Source organism: Salmo trutta, chromosome 20, assembly GCF_901001165.1.
Source record: "Salmo trutta chromosome 20, fSalTru1.1, whole genome shotgun sequence".
Classification (NCBI taxonomy): Eukaryota; Metazoa; Chordata; class Actinopteri; order Salmoniformes; family Salmonidae; genus Salmo; species Salmo trutta.
Window position 1 is genome coordinate 15,404,950 of NC_042976.1, and position 25,035 is coordinate 15,429,984.

Genomic DNA, 25,035 nt, shown 5'->3' on the forward strand with positions numbered 1-25,035 from the left:
GACCACAGACTCCAGAAGACCCTGGCTGTATGAGTACAGTATGTTACAGGACCACAGACTCCAGAGGACCCTGGCTGTATGAGTACAGTATGTTACAGGACCACAGACTCCAGAAGACCCTGGCTGTATGAGTACAGTATGTTACAGGACCACAGACTCCAGAGGACCCTGGCTGTATGAGTACAGTATGTTACAGGACCACAGACTCCAGAGGACACTGGCTGTATGAGTACAGTATGTTACAGGACCACAGACTCCAGAGGACCCTGGCTGTATGAGTACAGTATGTTACAGGACCACAGACTCCAGAGGACCCTGGCTGTATGAGTACAGTATGTTACAGGACCAGAGACTCCAGAGGACCCTGGCTGTATGAGTACAGTATGTTACAGGACCATGTGTAATATTCATATGTGAATACATACTGAATTATAATTGGATGCATTTTACCTCCGTATCCTACTGTGCAGTGATTGGTTAAGACCACCCAGACGGTTAGGGCATGGCCAGTTGATCGTGGTTGGAGATAGGCGAACATGCAGTTGTAGCTAGTTAATAAAGAGTTATGTTAAGAAACATCCTGTAGTTCTGCGTTTTATTATTTGTACAAAGCGTACAAAACAAGACACCATGGAACCCAGAAGACCCTGGCTGTATGAGTACAGTATGTTACAGGACCATGGACCCCAGAAGACCCTGGCTGTGTATGGATGAGGAGGTGATGATTCTGATCTATTTATTAAGCATGGCCAGTGAAATGCCAGGGGAATGCCAGGGGAATGCCAGGGGAATGCCAGTGAAATGCCAGGGGAATGCCAGTGGAATGACAGTGGAATGCCAGGGGAATGCCAGGGGAATGCCAGTGGAATGACAGTGGAATGCCAGGGGCACCTTAAGACAGTGTAATTGATCTAGGGGGAGAGATGATATGTCTTTGATGCACATTAACTAGCGGCCCAAACAGATGGCAAGTGGCAGAGCAACAAGACCGCTTCATTAAGATTCTCTATCACCACTACTCACACCGACTGATTCATTCCTTCCTCACCTCAAAGTTAAAAGGCAACAAAGGCAACAAAGAGGACACACCAACCCCAGGCTCTTTCATGACGATTGTGATGAAAGATGACGATTGTGATAAAGGCCAAATAATTTCGAGGCATCTTGAAGAATAATCTGGCCTTAATGGCCATGTACATAATCTCCACCCTGCACAGCCAGAAGAGGACTGGCCAACCCTCAGAGCCTGGTTCCTCTCTAGGTTTCTTCCTAGGTTCCTGCCTTTCTAGGGAACTTTTCATAGCCACCGTGCTTCTACATCTGCATTGTTTCCTGTTTGGGGTTTTAGACTGGGTTTCTGTATAGCACTTTGTGACATCTGCTGATGTAAAAAGGGCTTTATAAATAAATGTGATTGAAGGCATCATACAACTTAATTGCAGATCACTCCATTGATTCAGGTTCATGACATGTGCTCTCAGCATGCTGCTCTATTCCGAGTGGTTTTGTAAAACTACTTCAATATGCTTTCTACATTGCTGTACGATGCATTGCCTGTCAGTAAAGTAAAGTAATATGAATTGCTGCTTTTAGTGTTGGTGTGTGATGATGTCAAAGGACCAGACAGCACATACCTGAGTAGTCTGCAGATGCTGCTGCTGTAGCGGAGTCTCTGGCTGGCAGCGGCTACACTGGGAGGTATGGGGGGCCGGGAGGGGAAGTAGAACAGCACCGCAGCAAACAGCAACGCCACCATACCAAACTCTACATGGCAGGAGGGAGAAAGACAGATCAGTGGGTTATTAACCTTAAGGTCAAAGATAAGGGTTATTATTAGCCTCCTAATGACCTGAACTCAGTCAATGTGTCAGTAACAAACCCATTCCACGCAGAGCTACAGTTGACGTTGGAAGTTTACATACACTTAGGTTGGAGTCATTAAAACTCGTTTTTCAACCACTCCACACATTTCTTGTTAACAAACTATAGTTTTGACAAGTTGGTTAGGACATCTACTGTGTGCATGACAAGTACTTTTTCCAACAATTGTTTACAGACAGACTATTTCACTTATAATTTTCTGTACCACAATTCCAGTGGGTCAGAAGTTTACATACACTAAGATGACTGTGCCTTTAAACAGCTTGGAAAATTCCAGAAAATGATGTCATGACTTTAGAAGCTTCTGATAGGCTAATTGACATAATTTCAGTCAATTGGAGGTGTACCTGTGGATGTATTTCAAGGCCTACCTTCAAACTCAGTGCCTCTTTGCTTGACATCATGGGAAAATCAAAAGAAATTAGCCAAGACCTCAGAAAAAAAATTGGAGACCTCCACAAGTCTGGTTCATCCTTGGGAGCAATTTCCAAACGCCTGAAGGTACCACGTTCATCTGTACAAACAATAGTACGCAAGTATAAACACCATGGGACCACGCAGCCATCATACCGCTCAGGAAGGAGACGCATTCTGTCTCCTAGAGATGAACGTACCTTGGTGCGAAAAGAGCAAATCAATCCCAGAACGGCAAAGGAGCTTGTGAAGATGCTGGAGGAAACAGGTACAAAAGTATCTATATACACAGTAAAACGAGTCCTACATCGACATAACCTGAAAGGCCGCTCAGCAAGGAAGAAGCCACTGCTCCAAAACCGCCATAAAAAAGCCAGACTACGGTTTGCAACTGCACATGGGGACAAAGATCATACTTTTTGGAGAAATGTCCTCTGGTCTGATGAAACAAAAATAGAACTGTTTGGCCATAATGACCATCATTATGTTTCGAGGGAAAAGGTGGAGGCTTGCAAGCCGAAGAACATCATCCCAATCGTGAAGCACGGGGTGGCAGCATCAAACATGGGGGTGCTTTGCTGCAGGAGGGACTGGTGCACTAAACAAAATAGATGGCATCATGAGGCAGGAAAATGATGTGCATATATTGAAGCAACATCTCAAGACGCCTGAAGGTACCACGTTCATCTGTACAAACAATAGTACGCAGGAAGTTAAAGCTTTGTCCCAAATGGGTGTTCCAAATGGAAAATGACCCCAAGCATACTTCCAAAGTTGTGTCAAAATGGCTTAAGGACAACAAAGTCAAGGTACTGGGGGGGGGCCATCACAAAGCCCTGACCTCAAGCCTAGAATATTTGTGGGCAGAACTGAAAAAGTGTGTGCGAGCAAGGAGGCCTACAAACCTGACTCAGTTACACCAGCTCTGTCTGGAGGAATGGGCCAAAATTCACCCAACTTATTGTGGGAAGCTTGTGGAAGGCTACCCGAAACATTTGACCCAAGTTAAACAATTTAAAGGCAATGCTACCAAATACTAATTGAGTGTATGTAAACGTCTGACCCACATGTGCATGTGATGAAAGAAATAAAAGCTGAAATAAATCATTCTCAACTATTATTCTGACATTTCACACACTCTGTTAGCCTGCCTTCACAGCCCTGGCTTCCAAACAAGCTACTAAATCCCCCAACCCTTTTCACTGGGCCTGGCCTGGCCTGGCATGGCCTGGCATGGCTTCGCATGGGCAACCGAATCGGACACATCTCTCTTGGAAAAGCTATAGCATTTTCAGACAATCTATTTCCCAAAAAGTACCACCAGATTCATAAATCATGTTTTTTCTTGTCATAATGTGCAGATTGGTTGGACAGCAGCTGCATTTTTACTGGCTGGCTAGAGCAACACAGCTCACATTAGTTTTTTCAACCCAAAAAAGACATCAGCCTTTTCATTTGGCACAAGGGTTGACTGCTGCTTTTCTGTAGTGTGTGTATGGAGGTGTAGAATTTATTCTCCTCAGAGAAGCAGAAGGAAAACGTCAAGGAACTTAATTCCCTCTAAATGCTTTCTGACTCGAAATTAATTTCCCTATGACCTCTAGAGCTCGGTTCAGAAAATGTGTCCGTTTTGTCCATTTAAATGTAATATGAATACGCCCTTAGGTTAACACAAAGCCATAGCTTCAATGCACCATTGTGGGCAGATAATATATTTTTATTTCATTAAATGCTTTCATTTTCTGAATGAGTTAAGCAGACCAGTCCAAGCCCACATCTTTTTATGGCAGCCCGTTCTGTTCTGAATAGTACATTGTTGAAACGTTTGTGACTGGTATTCGTGTGATGACACAGACTCAGATCACTTTGAATCTCTCCCTAGACAAGATCCAGACCAGAGATGGTCTGTTATTGATTCCTGCAGGGTAATGATGACTGACTGTGTGTGCTGCTGTCAGTACCTACCTACATGCATACGACTCTTTGTAGGACAGTGTACTGAATATCTTCTCATCTTCAGTATGCTCATTGCGCCAGTGTTCATGCACCTTGGTTTGAATGTGAGGTAGCAACAGCATTTATTTTTGTTTGGCAGTACCTGTCTGCATACACAACCAGATGGATCCTGTCTTGTGTATCTGGGTAACACTTTACTGCAAGCCCCCTTACGTACGCATTCATAAAGCCTTTATAACAGCTACATAAGACATAACATCAGTACCTGCATACAAAACCAGCTGAATCCTGTCTCGTATGTGATTGATCTGGGTGTCTGTCGAGACAACAGCTCGGGCCACCATGACACTGGTGGTGTCGTTAGGGGCGGGCACAAGCAGCGGGCCGACGATGAAGGAGCACGCCGCCCCCAGATAGCTGACCAATGAGGCGACAGCGGTGGCCGTGGCTCTCTGGTCTGGAGCGAACCATGTGGTGGAGAGGAGGGGTCCAGCGCTCATTATTGTTGGTCCGGCCAAACCATTCAACAGCTGACCACCGTGTATTAACCTGCAGAGAGGAGAGGACATGAAACATTAATGTCACATCATGCATAGGCAAACAGTGGAACCAGATAAACGTTATTGTACATGGCTTGTACATGTTATAAGCTCTCAGTATTTTTCATTCAGAACGATAGAAAACATCATTAGATGATTTATGAACATACAATAAGTGGTCCCACATTTCCTCCTTAATGTTCAGTAACTCTGAGTCCCATGTGCCCAGCCAGCCCAGTGTGTCTGAGGTCTGAGTGGCCAGGGAGAACAGAACACTGCTGTGCTGATTAATTGTCTGTGAGCTCAGCTCTGTAAAGAGAAGGTTCAGTTTGCCCTGTCTGAGATCATACAGCGAGAGAGAGAGAGAGAGAGAGAGAGAGAGAGAGAGAGAGAGAGAGAGAGAGAGAGAGAAGGATTGAGCTTAGAAAAAGAGAGAGAAGTGGATACAGATCGAGAAAAACGAGCAACTCTCAGACAGTCTGCCACCGTCTGCCTTGACAGTTCAAAGCAGAGCAGCGCAAACCAAAACAGCTAAAACAAGAGCAGCTCATGGCAGATGACAGAGCCGCCAACGCTGACAAGGCAGATTGATGGAAGTGTCTTTATCCCTTACCTCCTCCTGAGATCTTCTCAAACAACTCTTAACCCCACCCCTCCCTCCCCTCCCTCCCCCTCTGTCTTCTACACTACAACAGTCTCCCTCACTTCTCTTCGGTCTCTCTCCCTCCCTCTCTCCCTCCACTTTCTACCTTCCTCCCATTTCTCTCCCTCCTCCACTCGCTCTCCATCTCGCCCCCTCCCTCTCCCACTCTTTCTCTCCCTCTCGCACTGTGATCACTCATTCCATTAAAGCCAAACAGAATTATCAAAATTATGAAATTATTTATGGTGCCCGCTGTTCCAAAGATCTATGTTCCATCCGCTATACTTGATGACATCCCATCCTGAAAGCTGACCCTTGGAGAATTCCAAATCCTCAATTAATGGTGATCGGTACAAGACTACGAGTACTGTATCTAACTGAAACTAATTTTCATTAGACATGATATCTGATTTAACACACTAGATTTGATGCATGGATATCTGAAGGATTCTGATCGAGATCATTCAGTCTCAAGGGATATACCTTCTAAATACCATCTGTGTGACCTTATCACTGTGTGGCCTAATATGAAATGTGACCTAATATGAAATGTGACCTCGGCCTCAACTGAAGCAATCAACATAATGTAAAGGTCTTCAGATAGATGGAGGAGACAGGAGACTGCTAATCAAATTCTCAGATAAAGGGAGGATTAATCAATTCATGCTTGATGATTCTGGGGTGTGGAAGAGTGGAGGGAGAAGGAGAAGAGGAGTGGAGGGAGAAGGAGAAGAGGAGTGGAAGAGTGGAGGGAGAAGGAGAAGAGGAGTGGAGGGAGAAGGAGAAGAGGAGTGGGAGAGTGGAGGGAGAAGGAGAAGAGGAGTGGAAGAGAGGAGGACAGGAGGGAGGGCGGTCGTTCTACGAGAGATGATTAACTTAATGTGTATTGACGAACCCTGTCAGAGAGAGTCTCATTGCTCTGAGACCAAGCCAGCCCAGCGAAAGTCAGTCAGTCAGTTAGATACACGGGATGCTCATGTCGCTTAACCTGTCATAGTGTGACAGAGGTAATACTACTGCCACTGCCGGATACCCACTCCAATCTAATAATCAGAAAAACCATGGCAGTATCATTGGCACAATGGGTCATGGCTGTGCGTGTGTATGTGTGCATGTGTATGTGTGTGTGTGTGTGGCCAATCAATGAGAAATGAAGAGATCTTTAAGAGAGAGGGAGCTTTTCATCGGTGTTCTATGTATTTGTATACATTTGTCTAACTGAAGAGCATAACGTCGCGGTCTGATGAAAACCTTTTATCTCCAAAACAGAAAAAAACTGCCATATTTTACCAATAACATACCATTTTGAAACTTCAGAGGCTTTTAACATATTTTCTTGATCCTAGAGTCATGAAATGTTCAGAGTACATTGAGGGGAGTTACTGTTTTCAATACATGAAAAAAATTGTAAAAATTAAGATTAATTGGCTTTCAGACAGCTACCTTAACCTGCTTTGATTGGAGAGTTATCATCAATGCTGCTCTGCTCTGACCTCTTTAATCAGTGACCACTGTAATGTCTTTCCTCCTCTCCTGCCCTGGCCTCTTTTCAGATATTCTGACTGACACAGATTCTCCGTAGGTATTTTTCCCTGAACTAGACTAGAGAACAGCTCTGACAACAGGAAGGTGTTTCAATCTCACAACTCCCTCCCTTTGATTCTCAGAAATGAGCTCCAAACTGAACAACGTTTACCCTCCAGAGCATATGGTTAAAAAAGATGCCAATCGAACATGAAATGATGGTTCTCCCTCCTTTAAAAAAAACATCTAGTACATGCTGTCAATGGATCCCTTATGTTCCTAAATCAAGCTAACTGCAACCATCCTTCTCCCTTACAGCACAGCCATCCTTCTCCGTTTGATCGCTGCCTGCAATGCCCTTGAACTCCTCAGCTTCTCTTCTCTCCTCCAGTCCTCTACTCTAAGTTTATCTCCTCCTCTCCTCTCAGCTGCTCTCCTCCCCTCCCTCTCAGCTCCTTTCCTTTCCTCTCCTGCTCATCTCCACAAAGTGCTATTCCAAATCAGATCAGCAGCCAATTGGGCTTATTGTATCTAAATCACAGGTTGACGTTTATTGTCATGAGTCTTGTCCTGGAGGCAGACATGAGTGATTTCCCCTTAGATAGGCCAGCTGCAAAGTCAAAATTGGCTATATTGTAAAAAATGACTTCGTGGCTGTGCCAGCTAGTGACCACTCTGCAGAGCTGCCTCCAGAACAAGATTCAAGATTAAACGCACTAGCCTACATCTAAATCACAATCACAAGCCTAGCACCCACAATCTGGAAACAGATATGTAAATTACATATGTATATGTGTGAGACAGCAGCAGTATAGGTTGACAATAACACAAATCCCATGTCTCAGAACTTTACCTGAGCAGGGTGGTGAGCAGTGGTGTGAAGTACTTAAGTAAAGATACTTTAAAGTACTACTGAAGTAGTTTTGTTTGGTATCTGTACTTTACATTTTTTTGAAAACATTTACTTCACAACATTCCTAAAGAAAATAATGTACTTTTTACTCCATACATCCCTTACACCCAAAAGTACAAAAGTTACATTTTGAATGCTTAGTAGGACAGGAAAATGGTCCAACTCATGCACTTATCAAGAGAACACGTGGTCATCCCTACTGCTTCTGATCTGGCGAACTCACTAAACACAAATGCATCATTTGTAAATGATGTCTGAGTGTTGGAGTCTGCCCCTGGCTATCCGTAAATGTTTTAAACATCAAAATGGTGCCGTCTGCTTTGCTTAATATAAGGAATTTGAAATGATTTATACTTTTACTTTTGATACTTAAGTATATTTAGAACCAAATACTTTTACTCAAGTTGTATTTAACTGGGTGACTTTTACATGAGTAACTTTCTATTAAGGCATCTATACTTTTACTCAAGTATCACAACTGGATACTTTTTCCACCAGCAATGTTCCCTCTAAGCTGTTTTGGGTCACCTAAATCATCCTCTTCTTACCATTTGCCCCTGATTGCTGCTGTTCTAAGTGCTCTGCTGGCCTGCTGTTCTCATCTGCCCTCCTCCTTGGTTCATCTGAAAACCTCCTCCAGGACTGCCTCGCAGAAGAAATGCCAGGCCGTGCAGAAACGCAAGAGATTGAACTTCACTGAGTTCGCCCCATTAGTTTGCACTATATAGAAGTTTTATATCAGAAAAAAAACATTATACCAGCCCTTTTCAATGCAACAAACTAAAACAAATCTAACTTTCCAAGATTGAGTCTTGATTTTGTTGTAGGCAGAGCCTGAGCGCAACGGAGTACAATTCTATTGGCGCAGGTAGCCCACGAGCGGTCTTTCAATCACCCGCCAGTGAATGCGCCCAGTGTGCACATTTGTTGATATTCTTTGCTAGTTAGCGAGTTATTAGCCCATTTATAGATTAGTATAGTTCAGCAAGAGCACAAAACATGTAGGCTACATGTAGGCTACATTTCAAGCTGCCTTTGAAAAGCCAGTCAGCTAAAAAGCTTATGTCTTAGTAAAAAGGGGCAGTGTTGTATTTTGAGACTGGCTTATTAGCATATTCAAGCCTATACGCAGAAGGGACACAATATACCTCTCTGTATAGTAATACATATTTTGGAAAGTGGTTTCTTGCGTCATACAACACAATGCAATGCAGGGGTGCAACTTTCACTGGGGACATTCCCCCACATTCTGAAATTGCATTTTTGTCCCACCCAGTTTTATCATTAGAATGTGATACAAAACGCGGCAACGGTGTGCTTTAGGACCATGCGGACGTCTACGAGCAATCGGGTAAGCTGTTTGAAGTGTTTATCCGACTGGTTCAAAAAATAAATTATTGATGTCCCCCCACTTATAAAACCAAAGTTGCGCCCCTGATGCAATGTCCAGTCACCTATTTGACCCATGGTGTTACAGACCAACTAAAAAAATCCTTAATTAATGTCAAGCCCTTCATAATGTAAAAACTGTTTTAAAAGTCTCATGCAATGTAGGCCTGCATTGAACACCAGGCTACTGTAGACTATATCATAGAAATCAAAAGCTATTTCCATGTGAAAAATTGTTATAGGTTGTGCTCCATTGGTTTTGTTGGTAGGCCAACATTATACTCAAATAGCCACAATAGCCTATTGACTACTGTCTAAAACTGTAAGGCTACAGCCTCAGTGTTCACTGTAAACGTGCGCCGGAAGTTGCGCAAAATTCTCACAACATTCAAGTTTCCACTAACAAGACCTAAAGATTTGCTCAGTGCCCCAATAATTGAGGGAACATTGGTGGTGAGTGCGGCCCAGTACATCACTGGAGACGAGCTCCCTGCCATCCAGGACCTCTATATCACGGTGTTTCAGAGGTAGGCCCAATATGCTTTCAAACACTCCAGCCACCCAAGTCATAGACTCTCTGTCAGCGCACGGCAAGCGGTACCGATACACCAAGTCTAGAACCAACAGGACCATGAACAGCTTCCACCACCAAGCCATGAGACTGCTAAACAAGACTGCTAAATAGCTAATCAAATGGCTACCCAGACTACCTGCATTCACCTTTTTTTGCACTAGCTCTCTTTCACTGACTCTATGCAAACACACTGGACTCTACCCACACACTCACACATACTTACACTGACACCCCAGCACACACACACACACACAACATGCACACACATGCATACTGACGCCTCACACACACACACACTTTTACACTCACCACATACACTGCTGCTACAGCTCTGTCTATTATCTATCCTGTTGCCTAGTCACATTACCCATACCTATATTATATACACATAGCTACCTCAATTACCTCATACTCCCTGCACTTCGACCCGGTATTGGTACTTCCTGTATATAGCCATGCTATTTTTGCTCATTATTGTTATTCGTTATTCACTGTATATTTATTTATTCCTAGTGTCACTATTTCTATTTTTTTGCATTATCTTTAATTCTGCATTGTTGGAAAATAACCTGTAAGTAAGCATTTCACTGTTAGTCTACACCTATTGTTTACGAAGCATGTGACAAATAAAATGTTATTTGATTTAATAGACCTGTGTGCAGCAAAAGAACACACAAAGCAATGACTGACACCTGCTGGTGACTTTGGGAACTGTTTATGGAGGGATAATATACACCGAGTGTACAAAAGATTAGGAACAACTTCCTAATATTGAGTTGCACCCCCTTTTGCCCTCAGAACAGCCTCAATTCGTCGGTGGCCATGGACTCTACAAGACGTCAACAGCGTTCCACAGGAATGCCGGCCCATGTTGACTCCAATGCTTCCCACAGTTGTGTCAGGTCGGCTGGATGTCCTTTGAGTTGTGGACCATTCTCGATACACACGGCAAATTGTTGAGCGTGAAAAACCCAGCAGCGTTGCCGTTCTTGACACAAACCGGTGCGCCTGGCACCTACTACCATACCCTGTTCAAAGGCACTCAAATATTTTTTCTTGCCTATTAACCCTCTGAATGGCACATGTACACAATCCATGTCTCAATTGTATCAATGCTTAAAAATCCTTCTTTAACCTGTCTCCTCCCCTTCATCTATACTGATTGAAGTGGATTTAACAACTGACATCAACAAGGGATCATAGATATCACTTGGATTCACCTGGTCAGTCTGTCATGGAAAGACCAGGTGTTCCTAATGTTTTGTACTCTCAGGGTACTGTTAATGCACTGCTCAACTGTTAAACAATAAAGCTTTACGGTGCACTGAAAATAATAAGGAATCATATAAGGCTCAATGGCACAGTTCCCGCTCAGCCCAGTCAAAACTGTTCGCTGCCCTGGCACCCCAATGGTGGAACAAGCTCCCTCACGACGCCAGGACAGCGGAGTCAATCACCACCTTCCGTAGACACCTGAAACCCCACCTCTTTAAGGAATACCTGGGATAGGATATAGTAATCCTTCTAACCCCCCCCCCCCCCCCCCCCCCAAAAAAGGATATAGATGTACTATTGTAAAGTGGTTGTTCCACTGGAAATCACAAGGTGAATGCACCAATTTGTAAGTCGCTCTGGATAAGAGCGTCTGCTAAATGACGTAAATGTAAATGTAATGGAAGGGTCAAAGGTCACCTCAGCTTATCTACTCCAACTCCCAAAGGTCAGGTAAATGTAAGGCCCAAAGAGAAACTTCACAAATCCACTGTATGGTTTAAACACACAGAAGCTGCTTGCTCAAGCACTATAAAGTTCCCTGGACATCCCAGTTCTCTGGTTGGCATGGTATGAAGTTCAACTAGTTTGGTCTGATGATCTACGCTACATTAACTCTTGATCTACATTTTTACATCACCAGTGTGCTTCCAACAAAAGGCTAACGTTGACCATAAAAGCGTCACTTACTGACATTTCAACTGTTACCTACTCCACTACTACAACTACAAACCATGAATAAGTACAGGAGTTAGGCTTGGGGAGCCTGTCTTGAATTGTTTGTCCCAGATAGCCTAGAGATGTTTAATAGTGTAATCCCAGGAACTGTAATTAACTGAGAGAGCAAAGCAGCCTTCTCAGGGATAGTGCTTTGGATAGTATGGGTGTAAAACCTTTATGTATTGGCTCTTTATCACCCCCATATAGCAACGCTGTCTGGGTCTCAGTTGGATGGTGAGATCTTATACTACAGACAGAATACTCTGAGGTGTGCTGTTGTGTTGGCATCCTTACTGCCTGCAATATATCTCTGTCTCCAATAAACACCCCTCCGCTACAACCACATCTCTCGTTAGATGGCGTACGCCTCGGCACGTGACCCTGTATTTCTCACGACAGAGTACAACAGCATATTCCCTACTTAGCCAGGAGGCCTAGTCACTGTAAAATGGTCCACACCAACGGCATAGATATTTTGGAATGCTTATGGATGGTCAAGTACATGTATACTGTCAAGTCAGCGTTATGCAGGTCTATAGTACACACGCACACACACACATTCTGTTGTTCTATACTCAGCTGCCCTCTGAAGCATAAAGGTTACAGCGAGAACGAAGACAAGTGAGTAGGACTGAAGAGGTTGTTTTCAGTTAAGTGCAGCCTTAGTCTGGTCCCAGATCTGTCTGGCAGCAAAAACAGATTTGGGATGAGGGAAACAAAGCCTGGGGCAATATAAAAGCTTATACTTCTCTGCAAACACTTTCAATTAGTGGAATATTATTTTCTTTAAAAAAGGAATCATTCGTAAGTATAATTTTCTAAGTATCCCTCCTAGAATGAGAGCAAATCATTTTCTGTTTATTTTACTCTTTTTAGTGTGTATTAATATTGCAATAAACTGAACTAATGGTCCTCATTTTACAGATCCAATCACACTCAGAGAAAATGTGCAGTTAGACTATGACTAGTTTTTATTATCTGTTCTTTGGGACCTCAAATCAGCAACCTAACATAATAAATTCAGTGGATGAAAGTGCTATACTTAAGAGAATACAATTTCCTTCCTCAATTGAAATACCCATAATGCATCACCTGAATTGAAGTCAATGTGGAGCCTAATAAGAAATAAGTGGCAGATTAACAATAGAGAAGGCCATAAAATTACTTTTATCACCAAAGTAATTCAGATAACCTTGACGTCTGGGCCTCCTTCAAACACACAGGTACTGTTTTAGAAAGAGGAAATATTGCCTATATTTTTTTAAATAGCGATGGAAGAAAGGACAGGTTTTTATTTTTTATTCTGGTAAAAATAAGGATGTCAGAAAGAAAAGTGTGAATGAAAGCCGTAGTCGATAAGAGAAGCAGAAAACAAGTATCCACACAATTCAACAATTTAAATAGAATTCTAATCTCTTGAAGGAAATGGTGCGCCTCAATCCCATTCCATGTCTCTGCTATTGTGAGGCATTCAAAGCGAGCAGAAACTATTTCAATACGACAGTTCAATACCACAACACAACAATGCAACTGGCATACTAGCGATTTATAAATGCTGTCATTCATCAAAACTATGGTAGACTAGATGGGTAATTTCTTTCCTCCCTAAAACTGCAATTTACAAGCAATACCGGGCACCCTGAAACCAGAAAATTACCATAGCTACTCACAATATTGGTAATTGTAATAAGTATATACATTTCTGTGTAGCCTTTGATAAGACTTTTCCAGAGGAAGAATCTTCCAACATAATACATATATGGGGCATAATTTTGGGAAAGCACTACCAGGTTCCAAACAAGCTGTTTTATAAAGAGAGTATATAGCACATCTCTGGGTGTGAGGGGTTGTGTGGGGTGTTACCGTCACCTTAGTTGTAAGTCTAGGGCTGTTGTGGTGACCGTATTACTGCCACACTGGCAGTCATGACCGCAGTAAAATTCCATGTGACCGTTGAGCCACGGTAATGTCCTTTTATGCACTCTGGACATGTGTTGGTAGAACCCAACTCACTAACAACCATCAGGTCCTAATGGCCTGGTACTCAGGGCTCTGTCCTTCTAACCACTCTGACGCCAATGCAAACACAACTGAAAATCACATCAAAAACTTTATCAAAACAGTATTGTGATTTTAAAACTCACCTCACTGTGATGATCAATTAGAGGTTCAACAGCAGGTTGAAACATGGTTGTTGTGGATGTTGTTTCAAAGACTAACACAACAAAATGGAAAGCACTTTAAAGTGATGATTAATTCAAAACACCCATGTGCATACGCATATATGAGCCCAAGCCCCCCCCCCAAAAAACCCTGAATTAAAATAATGATTGTGCCGTTATATAATACATAGCCTAACGCCTATTACGCATGGCAGAGAACTGTATAGGCCTAGGCGATGCTGTTGGTTCATTGATTTTGCAGGGCGGCTTACAGAGTTAGCCTACAATTATAGTGAATTTGTATTTAATTTTGAATAGCCTAGTAATAGGGTATTTTTATATTTTCATAATTAATAGGGTAACACATTACCTTTGGCTACAGAATATCTCCCCACTGTGCATTTCCACCTCCTCCTCTCTCTCCTTCCTTACTTTCTCAAGCGTGCAGAGAGAGGGGCTGTCAACAGTTTAATGAAATATGTTTTGATGTTCCCAAACACATTTCACAAATGAAGCACTGGGTAGCTGCAGGAACAGGATTAAAGAACCCATGGCATACAGGGGTTGGGTGGAATATCACCTGTGGCGCAGCGAGGCCGCATGCTTCTCAAACAGTGGTTGATGAGTGGAGTGAAACTGTCTAGATGGGAGAACAGCATGTGCAGCCTAAGGAACAAGCTTTTTTGCGACTTTCTCAAATCATCAATAGCCCCTAGTTGCATCATGCAGCACATATATGTTTTGATTTCTAAGAGATTGTAAGGTTTTTATCATTCACAACTAAAGTTTCCAAATAACTCTAAATCTAGCGTATAGGACCTGTTTCAAATGATCAGTTTTACGCTCAACATAGCCACTTCATATGCACACTCGCTCCGGAATGGGAAAAATATCCTTTCTATTTTATTCAGCTAAGTTCAATTATATTCTTGGTACTATAAAATCAAAATTAAGCAATAAGGTCCGAGGGGGTGTGGTATAAACCACAGCTAAGGGCTATTCTTATGTACGACGCAACACGGAGTGCTTGGATACAGCAATATACCACAATCCCCTGAGGTGCCTTATTGTTATTATAAACTGGTTTCCAACTTGATTAGAGCAGTAAAAATAAATGTTTTGTCATATGTGTGGTATACAGTCTGATACACTTGGTTGCACTCACTAGGAAAACTAAAATACCAAAGGCTAGCCCTAAGGTAATCTACCGAAGGTCCTACAGAGAATTCAATCAGGACTCATTTGTGGATGAGATTAAGAATGTGCAATGGTTAGAAGTGTGTAGTTTTAGGTTCTAATTCTCAGAGTAAAAACTCTACGGACCAAGCTTATTCTCCCAGAGGATCAATACAGCTGCATTAGACAAAGACATATTCACACAAGCACTGATATTTAACCCTTTCTCATAGGCTGAGAGTCCTCCTACACATCTGAACAAACATTGTATCTTTATTGCTAGGCAGGAAACTAAGTGATACGGGCCATAAAAACTTTTTTCTCCCTTAACGTGACCTGACCTGATCTCGACCCCATTCATCACTAATCCATGGCTCTCTCCCCTCATCAATGCCTGCCACATTGCTTTCCCTACACTCAGTACATTCCAAGCTTAACCATGAACCTCTGGTGTAGTCCCTCGGCTATGGCACCTCTCAGGTCTCTATTACAACTAATGATTAATAACATATAAAGTTCAGAAATCCAAACCTATCAATAGTAAGGGTGATCCTGGAATGTCATTAAGTTTGTTGATGAAATGATTTATAAGTATTGCTGATAAGCATGCCCTTTGAGGAAATGCACTGTGAGGTCAAACAGTGCCCCATGGATTGATGATGAGCTGAGAAATGTAATGATTCAACTTTATGATGCCAAAAAAAGTAGCAGATAAATCTGCCACTCTGTTTGATAAGCAAAGTTATTGTAAATTAAGAAATCTAGTGACCAAGCTAAACAAAGGAAAGGAGGGATTCTATCAGCAAAATTGATGAAGTAAAGGTTGATGGGGGAAAAACACAGGAATTCAAACATGTCTGCCTCTATTGTTGAATCAGAGGGTATATTTATGACAAAACCACATGACATCGCAAACTACTTTAATGAATATTTTACAGGCAAAGTGGACAAGTTGAGGAATGCTATGATTCCAATATACCCTTATAAAAGATTTTATCATGAAGGAGAGGCAATAAATGTTTGAATTTCATCCAGTAGAAAGAAAAGAGGTAGAGAGGATGCTATTGTCTCTTTCGGATGACAAGTCACCTGGTACAGATCATCTTGATGCCAAATTGCTTAGAGTCACAGCTAACCAAATATCTACCCCAATCTCTCATATTTTACTAAGTGCTTGATGTATGGGGTGTGCCCAGAAGTCTGGAAAGAGCCAAACTACCTAATGTTAAAAATAAATCTGCATTCACTGGTCCTAATTTGGCGTCAGCTTGCTGCCTGTGTTAAGTAAATTATTGAAAACAAATTGTATCTATACAAATGAAGGATTATTTCTCATGTAAATGGTCTGATAATGGGTTTCCAGCATGCATACAAAGAAGGGCATTCTACGAGTACGGCCTTAGCACAAATGACAGATGATTGGTTAAAGAGTATGGATGACAGGAAGTTAGTTGGTGCAGTGATGCTAGATTTCAGTGCTGCTTTTGATGTAATTGATCATGAATTGTTACTAGGTCAATTTAAAATGTTATGGTTTTAAGTCTGCAGCTCTATCCTGGATGGAAAGCTATCTATGCAGAAGGCAAAAAGTGTTCTTTAATGGTAGCTTTTCAAACAGTAAAGATATACACTGTAGTGTTCAAGGAAGTTGCCTCTCAAGGAAGTTGCCTAGTCCCACATCTCTACTCTATCTTTACTAATGATTTACTTTCAGTAATGAACAAAGCAAGAGTGGTCATTTATGCTGATGACTCTACAATGTATAGCACAGCATCAGAATGTAATGAGCTAACAGATGTACTGAGCAGTGAACTAAGACTGGTGTCTGAGTGTGTTGATGCGAACAAATTGGTGTTGAAAATTTCTAAAACAAAATGTCTTGCATTTGGTTCAAGATATATGCTTGCTGATGATCCCGAATTGAATGTGTTGATGAATAGAACACATGTAGCACAAGTAAATAAAACAAAACTACAATGGATCAACTACAAGTGGTTGGATGCAGCTTTATCATGGTCAGAACACATAGATAATATTGTTATTAAGATGGGTAAGGGAATTACTGTTACAAGAAAATGATCAGAGTATTTAACATCTAGCACTCTGAATCAGGTGATTCAGTCCCTGGTTCTATCACACTTAGAGTACTGTCCAGTTATATGGTCAATCCCTGGTCCTATCACACTTAGAGTACTGTCCAGTTATATGGTCAATCCCTGGTTCTATTACACTTAGAGTACTGTCCAGTTATATGGTCAATCCCTGGTCCTATCACACTTAGAGTACTGTCCAGTTATATGGTCAATCCCTGGTTCTATCACACTTAGAGTACTGTCCAGTTATATGGTCAATCCCTGGTCCTATCACACTTAGAGTACTGTCCAGTTATATGGTCATCTGCAGCAAAGAAAGATATAAAAAAGCTCCAAATGGCTCAAAACAGGGCTGGTAGATTAGCTCTTCATTGCTCTATCCGTATGAATATTATCCAAATGCATTAAAATCTCTCATGGCTTCACGTTAAAAACAAATTACTATCCTATCCAGTCTTCTGATTTTCTTTAGGAATGTTTTATTTAAAATAAATAAAAAACACAGTATTTTTCTGGTCAGTTAGTACATACTAGCAACATGCATAACCACCAAACCAGACAGGCAAACTCAGGGCAGCTAAGACAACCCAAGCCAAGAACAAATCACCTTAAATCTACAGTTTTATATAGAGCCATAGCTTTACCAATCCATATTTCTCAGGCAAAAAGTAAATCAACCTTCAAGGAAAAAATAAAATAACATCTAATGTGATAGACCATATGACTGGACAGGAAATATGAAGCATGAACTGAATGTTAAATGTATTTCCATTGTCGGTATTGTCTACTTGTTGAATGTTTGTGAAGTCTTGATTTGTGGTTGTTTGTAATGTCTTGTTAATTGGTGTTGTAACCAAGAAAGATTAGCAAGAGTTACGGTGTTAGCTAATGGGGATCCAAATAAAAAATTACTAAATATACCATGGCTTTCAGCCAATCAGTATTCAGGGTTCGAACCATCCAGTTTATGACATAATGGCATGGAACTTAAACGCATATCTTGTATGCTATAGAGCCTATGGCATGGCCTACAGCCTATGGCATGGCACATAGCCAGATAACATACATCAGGCCAACTTATATATTGCTCATCTGAAATCCATTTTTCTTTATATCATGTTTCTTTAGACCTGCCTAAAATAAATAATGGATTTATTGTGACGGTGTACATTAAATGGATTTATTGTGATGGTGTACATTAAATTAATTTATTGTAGAGGTCGACCAATTATGATTTTTCAACGCCGATACTGATTATTGGAGGACCAAAAAAAGCCGATATCAATTAATTGGCTGATTTTTTACATGTATTTATTTATAATAATGACAATTACAACAATACTGAATGAACTCTTTCATTTTAATATAATACATCAATAAAATCAATTTAGCCTCAAATAAATAATGAAACATGTTCAATTTGGTTTAAATAATGCAAAAACAAAGTGTTGGAGAAGAAAGTAAAAGTGCAATATGTGCCGTGTAAAAAAGCTAACGTTTAAGTTCCTTGCTCAGAACATATGAAAGCTGGTGGTTCCTTTTAAAATGAGTCTTCAATATTCCCAGGTAAGAAGTTTTAGGTTGTAGTTATTCAGGCTCTGATCAGGCCCTACACCCAAACAAGGGCACTGCGTTCATCCACCTCTGGCCTGCTGGCCCCCCTACCTCTGCGGAAGCACAGTTCCCACTCAGCCCAGTCAAAACTGTTCGCTGTTCTGGCACCCCAATGGTGGAACAAGCTCCCTCACGACGCCAGGACAGCGGAGTCAATCACCACCTTCCGTAGACACCTGGAACCCCACCTCTTTAAGGAATACCTAGGATAGGACAAAGTAATCCTTCTACCCCCCCCCCCAAAAAAAAAAAAGATATAGATGTACTATTGTAAAGTGGTTGTTCCACTGGATATCATAAGGTGAATGCACCAATTTGTAAGTCGCTCTGGATAAGAGCGTCTGCTAAATGACGTAAATGTAAAATGTAAATGTTATTATAGGACTAGTTCTCTCTATACCATTTGTATTTCATATACCTTTGACTATTGGATTTTTATTTATTTTATCTTTATTTAACTAGTAAAGTCAGTTAAGAACAAATTCTTATTTTCAATCACGGCCTAGGAACAGTGGGTTAACTGCATTGTTCAGGTACAGAATGACAGATTTTTACCTTGTCAGCTCGGGGATTTGATCTTGCAACTATTGAATGTTCTTATAGGCACTTTAGTATTGCCAGTATAACAGTATAGCTTCCGTCCCTCTCCTCGCCCCTACCTGGGCTCGAACCAGGAACACATCGACAACAGCCACCCTCGAAGCATCGTTACCTATCGCTCCACAAAAGCCGCAGCCCTTGCAGAGCAAGGGGAACAACTACTTCAAGGTGTCAGAGCGAGTGACGTCACCAATTGAAACGCTATTAGCGCGCACCCCTCTAACTAGCTAGCCATTTCACATCAGTTACACCAGCCTAATCTCGGGAGTTGATAGACTTGAAGTCATAAACAGCTCAATGCTTGAAGCACAGTGAAGAGCTGCTGGCAAATGCACGAAAGTGCTGTTTGAATGAATGCTTACGAGCCTGCTGCTGCCTATCGCTGCTGCCTACCACCGCTCAGTCAGACTGCTCTATCAAATCATAGACTTAATTATAACACACAGAAATACGAGCCTTAGGTCATTAATATGGTCAAGTCCGGAAACTATCATTTCAAAAACAAAACGTTTATTCTTTCAGTGAAATACGGAACCGTTCTGTATTTTATCTAACGGGTGGCATCCATAAGTCTAAATATTCCTGTTACATTGCACAACCTTCAATGTTATGTCATAATTATGTAAAATCCTGGCAAATTAGTTCGCAACGAGCCAGGCGGCCCAAACTGTTGCATATACCCTGACTCCGCGTGCAATGAACGCAAGAGAAGTGACACAATTTAATGTTGCCTACTAACCTGGATTTCTTTTAACTAAATATGCAGGTTTAAAAATACATACTTCTGTGTATTGATTTTAAGAAAGGCATTGATGTTTATGGTTAGGTACATTCGTGCAACAATTGTGCTTTTTTCGCAAATGCGCTTTTGTTAAATCATCCCGTTTGGCAAAGTTGGCTGTCTTTGTTAGGAAGAAATAGTCCTCACACAGTTCGCAACGAGCCAGGCGGCCCAAACTGCTGCATATACCCTGACTCTGTTGCACAGTACGCAAGAGAAGTGACACAATTTCCCTAGTTAAAAGAAATTCATGATATCAGGCAATATTAACTAAATATGCAGGTTTAAAAATATATACTTGTGTATTGATTTTAAGAAAGGCATTGATGTTTATGGTTAGGTACACATTGGTGCAATGACAGTGCTTTTTTCGCGAATGCGCTTGTTAAATCACCCGTTTGGCAAAGTAGGCTATGATTCAATGATAAATTAACAGGCACTGCATCGATTATATGCAACGTAGGACAAGCTAGATACACTAGTAATATCATCAACCATGTGTAGTTAACTAGTGATGATGTTAAGATTGATTGTTTTTTATAAGATAAGTTTAATGCTAGCTAGCACCTTACCTTGGTTCCTTGCTGCACTGGCATAACAGGTAGTCAGCCTGCCATGCAGTCTCCTCGTGAAGTGCAATGTAATCGGCCATGATCTGTGTCCAAAAATGCCGATTACCGATTGTTATGAAAACTTGAAATCGGCCCTAATTAAATCGGCCATTCCGATTAATCAGTCGACCTCTAATTTATTGTGATTGTGTACATTACATGTATTTATTGTGATGGTGTACATTAAATTGATTTATTTGACTTTTTTAAATGTAGAGGTTCCAAAGGCTCGCATCAGTGGCTTGTACGCAGCTTGTATGCAGCTTGTATGCAGCTTGTATGCATGGGGGCCTGGAGATGCTAAACATGTTTATGTTAATTAACAGTCAATTATGGTGAGAACATTATTATTTTTTGTCTCAGCATAATTCATATGTTCATTACAAAAATATGAAAGGCGACATAACCAACTTTCAGACAGAAACACAGGTAGAGTTACTGTACAATGTCTTTCACATGACAATAACCGGCAGACAAAATGTAATGAGCACCACAGCCTTATATGGGGCATGATTTTGTATGGGAAAGTATTGCCAGCTTCCAAACAAGCCGTTTTATAAAGAGAGTATACAGTAAAGCTCTGGGTGTGAGGGGGTGTGTGGGGTGTTACCATCGCCTTAGTTGTAGGTCTGGTACAGGGACACTACGCAGCGCTGCCCCCATCACCATGAAGAAGACTGACAGTAAGAGAGACGCCCGCAGACCTGCAGCACAGGAGGGGAGAGGTGGAGAGGGGAAAGGGAAGAGGTGAAATGGGGAGAGGTGGGGAGTACAGAGAGAAAATGTGGAGGTTATTTTGTATTCTGAAATTCTGTTCCAAAGGTCATATATTTTGTAGAATTGTTGAGACCTCATTCTATACATTATCTAAAATATGAATCACGAGTCCCCAGCCAACTCCCTCCAAACCGCAACATCCCAATCCTGTTCCTGACTTAAGTCTACATTTTCAGTTTCCACCACATCACCATAATTTAAAGGAACTTCTGTTCCCATACAATCATTATCTGTTCCCTGTTCTCTCATTTCCTCTTGGTAGTGATGAGTGAGAGTCCCTAGTTCAGTAAGTACACAATTATTGGTGACAAATTACTAGTATTTCAAACTAAAATATGACTTTAATCTGATATGAAATGTAAAGAAATATCGGTGTCTCTGAATGTTTCTGCGGGTTCCCGTTGGGAACTCTGTTCCTGTCTGTCAGATTGGCCTATCTCTCTGTACTAAAGAGGGCACATCTAAACAATGGCAGATGCTGGTATGTAAATTCTTTGTGTACAAAATATCTTTCATTCTAATCTCTACCATGCAGTCGCTAGAGCTGCCTTTCATCTGGTTGGCCTACATCTGGTTGGCCTACATACTATGCCAGCAGCATACCACCCTGCATCCCACTGCTGGCTTGCTTCTGAAGCTAAGCAGTGTTGGTCCTGGTCAGTCCCTGGGTGGGAGACCAGATGCTGCTGGCAGTGGTGTTGGAGGGCCTGTAGGAGGCACTCTTTCCTCTGGTCTAAAAAATATCCCAATTCCCCAGGGCAGTGATTGGGGACACTGCCCTGTGTAGGGTGCGGTCTTTGGGATGGGACGTTAAGGTCCCGTGTGGCTCAGTTGGTAGAGCATGGTGTTTGCAACGCCAGGGTTGTGGGTTCGATTCCCACAGGGACCAGTACAGAAAAAAGTAAAAAAAGAATGAAATGTATGCATTCACTACTGTAAGTCGCTCTGGATAAGAGCGTCTGCTAAATGACTAAAATGTAATGTAAATGTTAAACGGGTGTCCTGACTCTCTGAGGTCATTAAAGATCCCATTGCACTTATCGTAAGAGTAGGGGTGTTAACCCCGGTGTCCTGGCTAAATTACCAATCTGGCCCTCATACCATCATGGCCACCTAATCATCCCCAGCTTACAATTGGTTCATTCATACCCCTCCTCTCCCCTGAAACTATTCCCCAAGTCGTTGCTGTAAATGAGAATGTGTTCAGTCAACTTACCAGGTAAAATAAATAAATAGTAGGGTGATTCCTCATGAAACTAGAAGAGAGAAATACCATGATTTTCAAGAAATGTTATCTATAGAAGGGTCCTTTAGAGGTAAGATAGTTTACATATTTGAGAATTACCTCCTTTAAGACTCCATAATATTTTATATTTTGCTCCCGAGTGGCGCAGCGGTCTAAGGCACTGCATCTCAGTGCTTGAGGAGTCACTACCGACACCCTGGTTCGATTCCAGGCTGTATCACAACCGGCCGTGATTGGGAGTCCCATACGGCAGCGCACAAATGGCCCAGCGTTGTCCGGGTTTGGCCGGTGTAGGCCATCATTGTAAATAAGAATGTATTCTTAACTGACTTGCCTAGTTAAATAAAAGGTCAAACAAAAATATGAAAAATATATATTTTTTAAATGTAAAGGTGCTACAAAGCGTTGTAATATGAATTATAAACTGGGTGGTTCGAGCCCTGAATGCTGATTGGCTGACAGCCGTGGAATATCAGACAGTATATCACGGGTATGACAAAACGTTTATTTTTACTGCTCTAATTACGTTGGTAACCAGTTTATAATAGCAATAAGGCACCTCGGGGGTTTGCGGTATATGGCCAATATACCACAGCTAAAGGCTGTATCCAGGCACTCGCGTTGCGTCAACCTTTAGCCATGGTATATTGTCCATATTTTTTATTTGACCTTTATTTAACCAGGTAGGCCAGTTGAGAACAAGTTCTTATTTACAACTGCAAACTGGCCAAGATAAAGCAAAGCAGTGCGATACAAACAACACAGAGTTACACATGGAATAAACAAACATACAGTCAATAACACAATAGAAAAGTCTATATAACGTGTGTGCAAATGAAGTAAGATTAGGGAGGTAAGGCAATAAATAGGCCGTAGTGGAGCAATAATTACAATTTAGCAAATAAACACTGGAGTGATATATGTGCAGAAGATGAATGTGCAAGTAGAGATACTGGGGTGCAAAGGAGCAAAAAAATATAAATAAAATAAATAACAATATGGGGATGAGGTAGTTGGATGGGCTATTAACAGATGGGCTATGTACAGGCGCAATGATCTGTAAGCTGCTCAGATAGCTGATGCTTAAAGTTAAAGGGAGATATGAGTCTCCGGCTTCAGTGATTTTTGCAATTTGTTCCAGTCATTGGCAGCAGAGAACTGGAAGGAAAGGCGGCCAAAGGAGGAATTGGCTTTGGGGGTGACGAGTGAAATATACCTGCTGGAGCGCGTGCTACGGGTCGGTGCTGCTATGGTGACCAGTGAGCTGAGATAAGGTGGTGCTTTACCTAGCAAAGACTTATAGATGACCTGGAGCCAGTGGGTTTGCTGATGAATATGAAGCGAGCGCCAGCCAACGAGAGCATACAGGTCGCAGTTGTGGGTACTATATGGGGCTTTGGTGACGAAACGGATGGCACTGTGATAGACTGCATCCAATTTGCTGAGTAGAGTGTTGGAGGCTATTTTGTAAATGACATCGCCGAAGTCAAGGATCGATAGGATAGTCCGTTTTACGAGAGTATGTTTGGCAGCATGAGTGAAGGATGCTTTATTGCAAAATAGGAAGCCGATTCTAGATTTAATTTTGGATTGGAGATGATTAATATGAGTCTGCTTAATGCTTAATATACCGTCTTATTGCTTAAATATACCATTTTTGATTTGACTACTTTTTCTATACAATTGTTGAACATAATATACTCTACGGGCATATTAAAGTTCTCTGCTAGTTTATTGTTTTAGATTTTGATTATTGAAATCAAAACACTACTCATATTACAGAGCAAGCGGTAAAGCATCATATGAGAGGCCCGAGGAAGGCCAAAATGTCACAAATATTCACACTTGAATTAATTATTTCTCAATTATGCTTTAGGTTTACAAATATAATGTCAACAATCATTACTCCAAAAAGGTCCGTTCTAATGAGTCAATTTTGTAAAAATCTCCCAAAATCGTGGTCTTATTTGGTTCTAGTTTTGTGAGGAATCACCCAGCAGCAAAACAAACCAGAAACTGAAACTTCCAACTGAGTGTAATAGGTAGAAATAGAAGAAGTGTGACTTGTCATCCCGGATTATAACTTGATTAGGAAATGATCTCCTCAATTTGAGAGTCAGGCACACCATCCTTTGAAGGTTACTGCATAG

The 25,035-nt window shown here is 41.5% G+C and overlaps 1 protein-coding gene and 1 non-coding gene across 2 annotated transcripts in view; one reads left to right on the forward strand and one right to left on the reverse strand.

The window, feature by feature from the left end:
* The window catches only part of slc49a4 (solute carrier family 49 member 4), a 76,070-nt gene that overhangs the window by 49,092 nt on the left and 1,943 nt on the right, over positions 1-25,035 (reverse strand). Inside the window, exons 2-4 of the mRNA XM_029702390.1 lie at positions 21,473-21,566; positions 4,517-4,800; positions 1,635-1,764 (exon numbers count right to left, since the gene is read on the reverse strand). Coding sequence (XP_029558250.1) covers positions 1,635-1,764; positions 4,517-4,800; positions 21,473-21,566 — 508 coding nt within the window. The remainder of the gene's footprint in view (positions 1-1,634; positions 1,765-4,516; positions 4,801-21,472; positions 21,567-25,035) is intronic.
* Positions 22,454-22,528, forward strand: trnaa-ugc (transfer RNA alanine (anticodon UGC)). The gene has a single exon. It is a non-coding gene; the product is annotated as a tRNA-Ala (tRNA).